The sequence below is a fragment of the Cricetulus griseus genome, chromosome 3, assembly GCF_003668045.3.
Source record: "Cricetulus griseus strain 17A/GY chromosome 3, alternate assembly CriGri-PICRH-1.0, whole genome shotgun sequence".
NCBI lineage: Eukaryota > Metazoa > Chordata > Mammalia > Rodentia > Cricetidae > Cricetulus > Cricetulus griseus.
Window position 1 is genome coordinate 80833981 of NC_048596.1, and position 13939 is coordinate 80847919.

General features: G+C 38.8%; 2 protein-coding genes across 3 annotated transcripts in view; one reads left to right on the top strand and one right to left on the bottom strand.

Moving 5' to 3' along the window:
• Eri2 (ERI1 exoribonuclease family member 2) lies at positions 1-8847 on the top strand. Of its 2 annotated transcripts, XM_027410192.2 has the most exons (9): positions 1-73; positions 1426-1493; positions 1571-1654; positions 2551-2678; positions 3249-3402; positions 4665-4765; positions 5025-5106; positions 5828-5916; positions 6099-8847. In XM_027410192.2, exons 1-9 carry the CDS (start codon positions 51-53, stop codon positions 7431-7433), a joined length of 2064 nt encoding a protein of 687 aa, XP_027265993.1. In that variant the 5' UTR covers positions 1-50; the 3' UTR covers positions 7434-8847. The 2 variants fall into 2 exon arrangements, with proteins under 2 accessions (XP_027265993.1, XP_027265995.1); XM_027410194.2 differs by lacking the exon at positions 3249-3402 and having other exon boundaries at positions 45-73; positions 1576-1654.
• Positions 8306-13939, bottom strand: part of Acsm3 (acyl-CoA synthetase medium chain family member 3) — a 20252-nt gene continuing 14618 nt past the window's right edge. Inside the window, exons 12-13 of the mRNA XM_035442263.1 lie at positions 8700-8819; positions 8306-8392 (exon numbers count right to left, since the gene is read on the bottom strand). Of these exons, the coding sequence (XP_035298154.1) occupies positions 8306-8392; positions 8700-8819 (207 nt within the window). The remainder of the gene's footprint in view (positions 8393-8699; positions 8820-13939) is intronic.

Here is a 13939-nt window from a genome sequence, read left to right on the forward strand (position 1 = left end):
GAGGGCAGCCGACTTCCGGCCGTTGGACTCTGAGGAACGGAGCGTCAGGAATGGCTACCAAGAGGCTGGCCCGGTACGCTAGGGGTTTCCCCGCAGGGTTGGCGGCGGTCGTCCGCAGCAGACGTTTTGTCTGGGTCTGAAAAGGGCCCTTGATCCAACCTCGGACTCGGGCCCCACGCTGCCATCCACGCCAGGTTGGAGGCGCCCGAGGAAGCGGGTTCTTTCTCCCTGAGTGGCGTGTTCTTGCTCGGCGGCGGGAAACGCTTGCAGTGTGACAGTGCTGTGCAGATTGTTCTCAGGCAGATGCCACTGCACCCATTGCGTCCAATTTTAGTGTGAGAATTAACCGCGGACTCTCGAGTTTTGGACACGCTGTGTACATTTGAGGTTTGTCCACACAGTGTAACAATGCCAGGCACAGTGGAGCGTTCCTGCAATACGAACGAAGCAAGTTCGAGGCCAGCCTGGTCTACATAGCCAGACAACAACAAAACCAAATCCAAATCAGAGGAAAAAAAAAAAAAAAGCTATGTGATAGATTAGTGAATAGCATGGATTTCAGGGATGGAGAGCCCTACCAAAGATTAGCATACTATATATAGCAAATTACCTAGTGTTCTCATGTATAAAATAAGGGTTACTGACATATTTATTACCTGAAATTGTTTACCACCTTAGTTTAATATTTGCTGATGAAGTAGCCGATAACTTTTAACCCCAGATCCCTATACTGGAATGACTGCTTGTCTTTTTTTTTTTTTTTTTTTTTTTTTAAGCCAAAATAACTACTCCTGGTATCTGCTAGTTAAAGCTGTACTCATCAGATTTTTGTCTCACCTGCATATGAGACCGTGGTTAACCCTTTTCCTTCCTTGAACTCCAACATCTTGCTTTGGGGGTGTCTTTTTTTTTAATCATAAATTGCCTTCTAGTACTACTCTGTTTATCTTACTTCCTCCCCTAGGTTTTTAACAATGTGGGAACAGGCGTCATCTCCTTAAAAAATAGCAAGAGCTTGAAAAGTGCAGTAGCTAAAGGGTTTTTAGTCATCTTTAGAGTCATCTGAGTTCCTCAGTGCTGCTATAAAAGGAAATCAGTGTTTGCAAATAGTCGCTTGAAGCCCACGCAGGTAAAATGAACACCCGAGAGAGGATGGCAATTAGCACAAGACCCCAATCTTGTAAAGTCTAGCTCTAGTTTACTTCAGTCAGTACACAGCTGTTGTTTGAGACTGGGCCTTCCTATGTTCTCAAGTCTGCCCTGGCTTGCTGAGCCCTGAGCTTGCAGGTGTGTGTCCCCATACCCAACTCCAATTATAGTACATAAATGGGGATTTTTACCAGTTGTTCAGGGCTTAGTTTGATAGCTTATTCTAACTGGAGTATAAATGAGTTTATTGATTTTATTGGATCTTTGCATTTTTAGGCGGCTTGGATTAATTAGGAGAAAGTCAGTTGCACCAGCAAGTGGGAATCCAGGAGGAAGCCGGTTCAGTAAGTCCCCTGTTTTCACTTTGAAGCCTTGGACTGGGGACATTGACAAAGCCTAAGAACCCTCTGGTCTTTTGCAGGACAGGTGTATGACTACTTAATTGTCATTGATTTTGAGTCTACATGCTGGAAAGATGGGAAACACCACAATAGCCCTGAAATAAGTAAGTTTTGACTTGGAGTGGCAGAAGCTAGTGCTCATTGAGTCTTCTTAAAGTTTCTAGATGTGAGCCAGCCAATAAGAAAACAGGATGCTATAAGCTGGTAGTTTAATATAAAAACTGTCTTGTCTTTTAAAAAAAAAAAAAAGGATAAAATGCCAAATACCTGTATGTGATTATGCAATGTAGCTAGTTGTTTTAAGATTATATTTAAAACTTTGAGTGGATAAAAACTTGGAAAAAAGGCTTTATGATAATAGACTGCATTTTAACTCTCATATAGTCTTTATCTTTAATTGTGAAACTAAATAGAGACATAACTTTGGTATTTTGACTTATTCTTTAATATAGTTTTATTAAAACTTTATCTCACAGCTTTGGTTATTCTAATAAGCTTTTACTGCCATTGATTTGATTGTTTAATAATGCTACTATGAAAGCAGTATGTGCTTAGGATGATTTGTGTATTCAGGCTGGGTATGGTGGTACACATCCTTAATTCCAGCACTCAGGAGGCAGAGACAGGTGGATCTCTATGAGTTTGAAGCTTGGTCTGTATCAGTGGTTTTCAACCTTCCTAGTGCTGTGACCATTTAATACAGTTCCTCATGTTGTGACTCCCAAACTTAAAATTATTTTTGTTCCTACTTCATAATTAATTTTGCTACTGTTATGATTTGTAATATAAATATTTGATATTCAGGATATCTGGTATTTGACCCCTGTGAAAGAGTTACTTGACCCCCTGCCAGGGGTTTCTACCCACAGGTTGAGAACCGCTAATCTATATAGATTCCAAACCAGCCAGGACTACTTACTGAGACCCTGCCTCAAAATAAATAATAAGCAACAAGTAAATAAAATATATTTGAGTGTTAATCCATGATTCTTTTATTTAGTTGAATTTCCAGCAGTTTTGTTGAGTACAGCAACTGGAGAGATTGAATCTGAGTTTCATGCTTATGTTCAGCCTCAAGAACATCCAGTTCTTTCTGAATTTTGCACAGAACTGACGGGAATAAAGCAGGTATGATGCAAATTTTAAAAGTTTAGAAGTCAGTTTCAAAAAGAAAAGTAAAAACTATATGCCACTTGGAATTAAATTTATTCGGTGTAAAGAGAAATAATGTCCCCTCCAAAAGTCCACTGGAATCATGAAAAAAAATCAAAATAATGCTATAAATATACAAGTCAAGGGTTATAGCTCAGAGTGAGGGTGCTTATCTAGGATTCATGAAACCCAGGGTTTGTGCTCCAGAGACAGTTTATTTTACAGAAATAATGTATCTCAGTATCTTTTATTTCTGTGAGACTCAACTTACGTGTGAAACTTCAGTATTACCAGGCTAGTTTCTGGTATGTTGCTGAATTCAAGTCACTGCTGTGTTTCTTACCTATATGTCTTAACATCTTTCTACTAGATAGACTCTTTGTCAGTCAGAAACTGTTTTTGTTCTGTCCCGTCCCTTGTCCCGTCCGTATGTTGTCCCACCCCCCCTCACCCACACCCCACCCCCCACCCCCGCCACCTCGTAGTGCAAAATTCTAATAAATGCAGTCTATTTGTTGAATTCAGATTTTGTGACTCTCTAATCAGGTTCAAGTTGATGAAGGAGTTCCTCTGAAGATTTGCTTATCTCAGTTCTGTAAATGGATTCATAAGATTCAGCAGCAGAAGAAAATCATTTTGGCTACTGGGGATTTAGAGCCTTCTACTGAAGTAAAATTGTGTGCTTTTGTTACTTGGTCAGGTAAAAACATGAGTTATGACTATAAGTCACAATGGGTAGCACTGAGACTGAGGAGCTGGCTCAGCAGATACAGTGCTTGTTACACAATCATGAGGACCAGAGTTAGGATCCTCAGAACCCATGTGAAAGCCACATGGGCACAGTGGTCTATCTGTAATCCAAATATGTAGGTGGAAACAAGGAATCCCCAGAGCAAGCTGACTAGCAGACAGCTAGCTAAAACAGCAAGTCTGAGGCTCAGTGAGGAACCATGCCTCAATAGACAAGGTGGAAAGCAATCGATTCCTGATGTCAGTCTTATACACCTCCGCATATATGTACATATATGTAAGCATGCATGTACACACACACACACCTACATCCCAACACTTGTGAACATGTGGCATATACATACCACATATACATATGCCCCACTTACCAAAAAAGGAGTAGCATTACTACTATGTAGTTCTTTATTTCTGGTTTTATTCTTGTTAACCTAGAATTATGCTTGTTGACCTTATTGACCTGGGAAAGAAAACCAAGGGCCACACAGATACTAACCAAGAGAAACAAATTACCTTTAGGTTTTTTTGTTTGTTTCTTTTTTTGGTTTTTCGAGACAGGGATTCTCTGTGGCTTTAGAGGCTGTCCTGGAACTAGCTCTTGTAGACCAGGCTGGTCTGGAACTCACAGAGATCCACCTGCCTCTGCCTCCTGAGTGCTGGGATTAAAAGCGTGCGCCACCACCGCCCGGCATGTTTGTTTTGTTTTTTGAGACAGAGTTTCTCTGTGTAACAGCTCTGGCTGTTCAGGAATTCTCTTTGTAGACCATACTGACCTCAAACTCACAGAGATCTGCCTGCCTCTGCCTTCCAAATGCTAGGATTAAAGGCATGCACCACCACCCCCAGGCTTCACTCATACTTTTAAAATTATAATTCTCCAGGCCATTGAGACGCTCTGTCTCAAAATAAGATGGGTGGCACCTGAGTGATCACCTGAGGCTGTCCTCTGATGTGCACACCCTGTCACTTGCACCAGCACATGTACATACCCACACACATGCACCTGCATAAACACAGAGAATAATATGTTGAAACAGTCGTCAACTTAATTTCTTAGTGGAGAGTATATAAGGTATAAAATATAGAACATATGAGCATTAGTTATTAGCAAAGCAATTAAATCTTACTACTCTACTGTGTCCTGTTTTATACATTCTGTTTGTAAATAGAAGAGCACTGACATCACAGACTTTGATTTTAATATCCTCAATGCAGACTGGGACTTGGGTGTTTGCTTAGAGTATGAGTGTAGAAGAAAGCAGCTGTTAAAACCTGTGTTCCTAAATTCTTGGATTGATCTCAGAGCAACTTACAAGGTAAGGATCAAAGATGGGAGCATGTTCACTTCGTCTCTGTTGAAAAGTGGTTGCATTTTATCTTACTAGTGTGAATTTCTACAAATAAGATATTTTTCTCTTGGAATGTTTACATAAATGTATATCTTCAAATATATAAGACAGCACAGCAATAATAAATTCTAAATCTGATAGAACTAAAAGTTTAGAGAAATAACTTCATAGCCTCTATAATAGTCATTATATTTTTTAAAAATATATCTTTTTTTCTTTTGATTAGCTTTTTTATAAGAGAAAACCCAAAGGACTAAGTGGTGCATTGCAGGAAGTGGGAATAGAATTTTCAGGACGAGAACATTCTGGTTCGTATAAACTGATAATCATTTCATTATGTAGATTATTTGAGTTTTGTAAAATCTTTCATATTAGTTTCATTTAGGGGGTAGTGCCATTAATACCTTTCATACTTAAAAGTATTCTTAACTGAAATTATTTCTGATTTGTGAATTACCAGTTTCTTCCCTCCCCCACCCCCCCCCACCCCGTTTTGTAACAATCCTGGCTGTCCTGCAACTCAGCTTATAGACCAGGTTGGCCTTGAAGTAACAGAAATCTGCCTGCCTCTGCCTCCCAAATGCTGAGATTAAAGGTGTGCACCATCACTACCCAGCTAAATTACCACACTTTCTTGAATTTAGATAAAGATCACCATGTAGTGGTTCTAGTTGGCTTAAAAGTAAAATAATGAGCACATCGAATGGAAACACAAGTGCCCAGATAATATGGTGGACTATTGAAAAAACTAAACATGACTATTTTTTTAATAAATGATGGTCTTTACAGAATGCTGGTCACATTTTTGAAAGCTGTCTAACAAAGTCTCACCTGTGTAAATACAAGCCATCTTGTATTGGTAATGCTGTCACAACTTCCCACAGACCAATTTATGATTTTTTTTTTTAAGTCAGTAGGTGGTCATAAAACTAACAATATCCCCCAATTTCTGTTTAAATCTGATTTGTTTTCTGTTATTTCTTTATGTTAGTACCATGGCATTCAATGTTTGATACTTTATTTCCTCAGGCTTAGATGATTCCAGGAACACTGCTCTTCTTGCTTGGAAAATGATCAGAGATGGTTGCCTAATGAAAATTACTAGGTCCTTGAACAAGGTTAGTGTGTCTTGCCTCTTTATTCTGTCATTTTGAGCTCTAGCATAGTAGTCATAGGTTTATTACAATATTGATTTCAAACCAGTGGCATGTTCCCTCTTTTTTTTTTTTTGGTCATATATAATGTCTACTGAAGAAATTATACAGTTTCTAAAGCAATGGATTTGTCTGTGGAATCATAGGTTCTTACTAAGAAGAATCCCAAGATTTTGGTCAAAAATTTGAGTACGGATCAAGTTAAAGAAACATCTGCCTGCAACATTAGCATCCAGGGTCCCAGCATATATCAGAAGGAGCCTAAAAGTACAGTAAATACTGAAGAAAATGCTCAAATGAATTTAATTTCTGTGAATTCCTCTATAAAGGGCCAATTACAACTAAAGACCAATACTAAAGCAGATCGTCACAACATTAAACATTGTTTTCCTCTTTTCACTGCTAAGCCCTCAACCTCCATGGAACAATTATCTTCTCCCACCGTAAATCCACCTCTCTCTATGCAGAAACAAAGAAAAAGTGAGCAGTTTGCACTGAATGACAAATCAAAGTCCTCAGCACTTAACTCCAACTTGGTACTTGTATCTACAACCATCCCATCTGTTAATGTTGTTCCTGATGGAGGAGTGGGTTGTAGTTTTGACTGTTTGCCTATGTTGGCTGAGTGGGAAGATGTAGTTTTACTGCCAGCATCTCAGGCTGAAAAAGATAAAGATTCTGTGCCTTCTATTAGTGATACAAATGTAGACACTTCATTTAATTCTGGGGAGAGAGTGATGGCTTCAAAAGAACCAGAAATCATTAGTTATGAAAACTTTGAAGACCTCAAGGAAACTCCCCAAAACTTTGAGACATCCAAGTCTATTGTGTATAAGAGTCCTCACAGTACTATCTATAATGTAAAAGGAGCCAAACATCCAGGCTCAGATGCTTCTGCTTTTAAATTACCTGAATGCAAACCATTTACCTCCAACAGTCTTAATGCCAATGCCTCGCCGAATCCTTCAGTTCTGAGGAAACAACCTCTTCTTTTAGGTGGTACCAAAAGGTATTCATGTAGTCCCCCAGCTTTCCCACCAGCAAAAAAGCAGACCTTCACTGTTCATGAAGAAAAATCTACTTCATCTACTTGCTCCCCAGGAACTTCTTCCCTGAAAGTTCTTCCCTCCATTTTAACATCCACCGTTAATCTACAAGCGCCTTGGGAGAGTGGGAAGATGACACCTCCCTTGTGCAAGTGTGGCAGAAGATCTAAGCGACTTACTGTTTCTAATAATGGGCCAAACCATGGGAAAGCCTTCTACTGTTGCCCTGTTGGGAAACACCAAGAAGACAGAAAATGCTGTGGTTATTTTAAATGGGAACAAACACTTCAAAAGGAAAGAGCCAATAGCAAAGCTCTATCTCGTTCCTCAGAAGGACTCACTTTCAGCTCTCCAGAAACAAGCCATATTCATGACAGAAAATCAAGTTTTCCTATTAAAAATTCTTTACGACTCAGGCCTTCAATGAGAAATTGATATGCTCTCTTCTAAATTGTCTTTTACTTCAATGTAAGCTTGATGTGACTTTTACACAGGAACTATGAGATTATCAGGTTCAAGCTCTTAGGTGTCAACATTCCTGGGACTATAGCTACACTGGAGCAGTTGACACAAACAGAAGGGAAATAGATTGCATGATTTTTACTCTTGCCCAGTAGTTGCCTATCAACTGTTCATTGTCTGTTCCTGTAGGAATCCTCGATCCTTAAATTCCCTAGCATGCATATTTGGATAATGTCATACAAGTATATTTCATATATTAGCATCTGCTGAATTTATCAAACTATCATGAACCACAAGGAAAAAATACTTTTATAAACCATATTTATTAGGTTAAATTTACTAAATAACCACATCATATGATATCTGTCTCTTATAGATAGACCTTGAAACAAATTTCAAACTATTCTTAAATTACTTGAATAAAAATATGACTAATAAAATTTTTACTCAACTTTTAGGTAAATATTCCAAAAATTAGGACAATTTTCTAAAAACAAGTTACTTAGTTTTTCAAAGCTTCAGGATTTGTTCTGATTTGTATACTAACATTAGAACTATTCAGTTAGGTTTTGAAAACCAGTAGGGTAGAAATTTGGTTTAAAAACTGCTTCTAAAATAGATTTTAAAACATCTCAACAACTGATGACATTTGTTTTATGTTGCCAAATTACAGGAACATTGACATGAAAGCAGAATTCACTATTTGACTTCAGAATTCAGCCTCTGATGTCATTACTACAAAATACTTTAAATCCAATTCAGAAGCAGTCTGCCCATATAATCTGTGGTTTCTGCAGACTTGTACACACTGCCTTGTTTAGATATTTGGGTGGTTAATGGATAAGTTAAATAGTTTGCCATTCTTTTTTCCTCAGTTCTCCTCTTTTGACCTTTCCACTGACAGTCTTTGGCAGCTCTTCGATAAATTCAACCTGTTGGCATAAGGGGAGCAGGGAGTTAGTTCAGCACTTGAATTCATGCCACGTATGTAATGGCTCTTTTAACTTTTAGGTGAAAGGATGGTTGAAGTTTTTTCTTTACATTTAATATTATGAACTAATTGACTGAATTATGTTAGAGGTTTCAGTTTAACCTCAAAAAATTTGACTATTATCATCAGTTTGTTTGCAACCTTTTGTGTAGCATATTTAAGGAGAAAGGTCATTTAACAGGAAAAAAAACCAAATAGCCAAAAATTTTCCAAAGCACTGAACAAATGCCTGTAACAAGTATGCCTACCTTTCTGGGATATTTGTAAGGTGCTGTAGTCCTTTTCACATGCTCCTGAATCTCCTTTTTCAGTTGTTCTTGGTCATGTGACTTGTACTCAGCATTCAGAACAATAAAAGCCTTTACTACCTAAGTAAATATGTAAAACATCAAATGAGCTATGTGTTTGGTGCCTTGATATGTCTTGTCTGCTTTCGCTTACTATGAATCTGCCTAGGGGAGTGAATTTTTGGGGGAGGACATGGTGTAGTTTAGTCCCCACTGTGCTCATGCTCCTAAGCTACCTAGGAAGTCCTTATCTCAGCCTTCTCAGTATCACGGACTTAGATCACCTTTGAACCCACTGACTACATTTTGTAATGTGTGTTCTTATCTGAGTCTGATTACCCATGTTCTTGGCTTCCTGTTAGAAACACATGGCAGTTCACTGAGTACAACCTCTTGTGAACTCTAGGACCTACTCAGCCCAGCCTTCATTGAAGGGAGCAGCTCACTCAGACCAGGTACTCTTTTTGAGACAGTCTTGTCATGTAGATGAGGCTGGCCTTAAACTCACAGTGGTTCTTCTGTCTCAGCTTCCCAAGTACTGGATTACATTTACTCCACTTGGCTTATTTTTTTCCTCCTCAGTAAAGTTCAAACCCAGAGACTTGTACATACTCAACAAGTATTCTACCTCTATGCACTGAGCTACATGCACACCCAGCCCTTTCCATGTATCTTTAAAAAAGGCTGTAATGATACCATTAGCCATTTTGCTTTTGTTCTGACCCACTTACATGCCTGAGAAGCAGAAGTAAAAATGATGACTGTTGCTATACCCACAAATCCTGTTCCCAGCAGCCTGTTCTCAGACTGTTTTGGGAGATCTACCTAGAGTTTTAGGACCTTTAATGGAGATGGGGGAGAAGTTTGAGTGGGATTCTGTCTAATTGTTTTATTTTTTCCTGGGCACTTCCAGCACTGCTTCTTCCCCTAGATGCATAACTCTACCTAAGGCAGTCAGTATTTACCACCAAATCCAGAGTCCCAACATGGGCTAGAGTCCAGAGGGGCCATTACAACTCTTTTATGATTAAGTACCCTGTACTTAAGAAACTGGAAAAAAAAAAGTTTGTTTGTTTTTTTTGAGACGGGGTTTCTCTGTGAAGCCCTTGCTGTCCTGGAACTCACTCTGTAGACCAGGCTGCCCTCTGATTCACAAAGATCCACCTGCTTCTGCCTCCCGAGTGCTGGGATTAAAGGTGTCTATTACCACTACCTGGCTAGGAAACTGAAATCTTATTACATTTATTATCTGTATTCCTTAATCTGAGAGGGAAAGCTTAATCAAAAACTATTTGAAACAGTCACTTAGAAAAGTCACTTGGTGAGAATTGACAACTTGTAACTAAAATTTTTCCAAATTGAAAATTGTTTACCAGGGGAAAGTTTTTTAAAAAATAATTTCACCAGTTATCTTTTTTGTCTTTATCAAAAAAAAACCTTGAATATTCCTAATTAACTTGTTGAAGTTATAAGTAAATTATGCAGCTGTGCATGTGTTTGTTGTGGGTAGAATTTTATCCTATTATTTTTTGTTATTTAATTTTTTCAACTTTTGGTTCGCATGTTAACTTTTTATAGCTTTGATAACATGTGCTTTATCTTCCTAAGTTTTTATAAACCATTACAGAAAATACTAACCTTATAAAAAACATCGTAACATTATGGTTAAGAGTATGAACCCTGAGCTGGGCAGTGGTGGCAGAGGCTTTTAATCCCAACACAGATCTCTGAGATCCAGACCAGCCAGATCTACAGATTGACTTCCAGGATAGCCAGGCTACACAGAGAAACCCTGTCTTGAAAAACCAAAGACCAAAATAACAAAACAAAAGATTATGAACCCTGAAGTTAGACAACCTGGACCCAAAGGAGTTTGTTGTGTGATCTTGATAAACTAAGATTGTTTCTGTTTCTTGGTTTCTTACTTTATAAAAGAAAGGAGGATTTGAAAATAAATGAATGTGGTTTTGAAACACATATGTTATATAAGCTTATAACTTGCTCTGAAATTTCATGGGGAAGAGGTTATGCTTTTGTTTCCACAGAAAATGAAAGGCTGTGGATTCAGTCAAGGTTGATAGAGATGAGATTTGCTTGGGGGAGACCCCTGAAAATCTTGGCTACAGATATAAAGAAAACTTCAAGACAGGTAATGTATAAAACAAAGAATCATCTTTGGCTGGTGTATATACAGTGCATAGTACATACATATGTTAATGCAGATATGTATGTTACCTTTGAAAGTTTATGAAAGTTCAGAGCAAAGGGACCAGACCGATGAAATAGGATGGCCCAGGTGACCCAGCCTCTCAGAGTACATTTGTTTTAGTTTTCTCGGAGTTCTACACCCAGAACAACTTCAAGGATGCTTGCTGAGATGGGTCAGCCTCATAGACTACTCCAGCCAGACTTCCAGATAAGCCCCACATTTTCCCATCACATTGACACTAGACAACAGCTAGTTCTCCCAAGACTTAAACATTATCCCAATTTTCTCAGGGTCTTCCAAAGATACCAGTGCCCCCAGACAATAGGAAGCATTCTAGTGAACACAACACCCACATTCCCAAGAGGTGGGTTGGGTAGTTTTGGGTCATTTGGTGGGTTATGGATGTTTGCCATCACTTAGGGGAGTTAGTTACTATTGTGTGATTTTTTTACTCTTTTGTCTTTTTTGATTGCACAAGCAAACTTTAAACTGTTAAGCTACTACACCTGGATCCTCCACATGCTCTATAGGCTGGCCCTACCTACTCTTGGATCGGGTTATGAAAGCCAAGCCCAAAGCTTGCAGGCTGGTCAGAGGTACTTGACCAGGAACTGCATTCAACTACCCAGAGCTCTGGAACACTGATGCTTGCCTGTAGCAGGTGGGGTTTTTTTAGGGTTTTGTTTGTTTGTTTGTTTGTTTCTGTTTAGCGTGAAAAATGCTGCTTGAGTGTGCTGCTATACATCAGGGTTTCTTAAAGGAGCCCTATTTTTTTCTTCAGCTTTCCCAGACTCTAGACAGATATTTGAGCCCACTTTAGATGCCAAAATGTTGTCTATTTACTCCTGGGGGCCCACAATCCAGCTCCCAAATAAATCACACATGAAGGCTTATTCTTAGTTATGAATGCCCAATCTTAGCTTGGCTTGTTTCTTGCCAGCTTTTCTTAAATTATCCCAGCTACCTTTTGCCTCTAGTCTTTTTCCTTTCTCTACTTCTGTATACCTTTCTTTATTTCTTTCTCCATGGCTTGCTGTGTAGCTGGGTGGCTGGCCCCTGATATCCACCCCTCCTTGTTCTCTTGCTCCTCCTCTTCCTTGTTTCTCCTTCTATTTTTACTCTCTGCCTGCCATCCCTGCCTTATTCTCTCTCCTATTGGCCATTCAGTTCTTTATTAGACTATTCGGTGTTTTAGACAGGCACAGTAACACAGCTTCACAGAGTTAAACAAATACAATATAAACAACAGTAATACACCTTAAAATAATATTCTACAACAGGTTACAAATTGTTATTCATCATGGTCAGAAAAAAAGCAACAATGGAGATTAAATTCAGGGATTCTCTTTCTGAATGATGGGATAAAATGATTGTTAAGTCTACTTTTGGACAACCATTATTAGTCTCAAATATTTTACATTGGTATCAGTTTTTGTATGATCCAAATTTAAGGTTATTTTTATTAGAACATACTATACATACATTTCTACTCTTGTTTAAGGTATTGTACCTACGTAGCTCATTTAACAATGTAATGAAAATTTCTAGTCCTTAAAGTTATTATTATTACAAACTATTTAGAATAATAAAGAAATTCAGGGTAGTAGTTAGTCACCTATTACAGTCAAACTTGTAGTCATGTTAGGTATGTTTTCAAGGTCAAACAGATATATTTTAGATAGATGGCCTTCAAACACTTCAAAGACCTACAGGATATGATATTTAAAGCATTTTGTTAATATAGGGCTTTTCATGACAATGAGACATGTCTACTCCTGGCAGCACCAATTTACTTCAAAGAAGATGATGGGCATCTGAAGAAACTGCATAAGGAGTTTTCTTTCAGTGTGACAAAACTAGCCATTTGGGCAAGAAATTACTCTTGTCTTGACTGCTGATGGTATGCTGGAAAAACTGGACAAGCAGGGCACAAAGGAAAAAGACTGCTGAACTTTGCCAAGATAAAGTGGGACAGTCCTTTTAAATTCCTGCTTCATAGAAAGTCTGCCAGATGTTCTAGGTATAGGCTGAAGATGGATGCCCAAATGTTGCAGAGAAACCCTGGGTGACTGCCCAGGCAGCCAGATATCTGTTTTTTTGGAAGTGACTTGCACTGCATTTTCTGTTTACTCAGTAATAGTATATCCTTCTGGGGTCTTTAATGGAATTGAAGATGAGATAGTTATAGTTTTCCTTAATAGGAAGTAAATTCCAAAACTTTGGACTCATCAAGAGAGGAATATTGTCTCTAAAGTTGTCAAACACTAATGGACTGAACATTGTAAATACATTTCTTCCTTGGTAATTGTTCTTATTGTATATAGTTTTGTATTGTGCCCCCCGACCCTGACCCCGAGACAGGATTTCTCTGTGGCTTTGGAGGTTGTCCTGGAACTAGCTCTTGTAGACCAGGCTGGTCTCGAACTCACAGAGATCCGCCTGCCTCTGCCTCCCAAGGGCTGGGATTTAAGGCGTGTGCCACCAATGCCTGGCTTAGTTTTGTATTGTTAAAGTTAAAACTTTTCCATTTTGGGCTGGAGAGATGGCTCAGAGGTTAAGAGCACTGACTGTTCTTCCAGAGGTCCTGAGTTCAATTCCCAGCAACTACATGGTGGCTCACAGCCACCTTGAATGAGATCTGGTGCCCTCTTCTGGTGTCCAGATATACATGGAAGCAGAATGTTGTATACATAATAAATAAATTAAAAAAAAAACTTTTCCTTTTTATTTAGACAAAAGAGAGAAATATTACAGGAGAATTGTCCATACAGCCTATCTACTGTGCCAATAAAGCAACCTAGAATCTAGGACAGAGTCAGCAATTGGCTGACTGGCATTAGTCACAAAGTTCTTGGAGGGCTTTGCAGGGTGGCTAGAGAGGACAGGAAGAGACTTGGGAGGAGTTCGGGAGAATTTTCAGTGCTGGAGAAAGGGTCAGCCAATGGCTCTACTTTCCTTAGATTTTTCAGCTCTTTATCTCAATTTCTGACTC

Excerpts from the sequence above, each read along its gene's own strand:
- Eri2 (XM_027410192.2), top strand. The coding sequence starts at position 51 with ATGGCTACCAAGAGGCTGGCCCG. Across the intron at positions 1,655-2,550 it reads CCACAATAGCCCTGAAATAA|TTGAATTTCCAGCAGTTTTG; the intron begins GTAAGTTTTGAC and ends TCTTTTATTTAG. Across the intron at positions 4,766-5,024 it reads ATCTCAGAGCAACTTACAAG|CTTTTTTATAAGAGAAAACC; the intron begins GTAAGGATCAAA and ends TCTTTTGATTAG.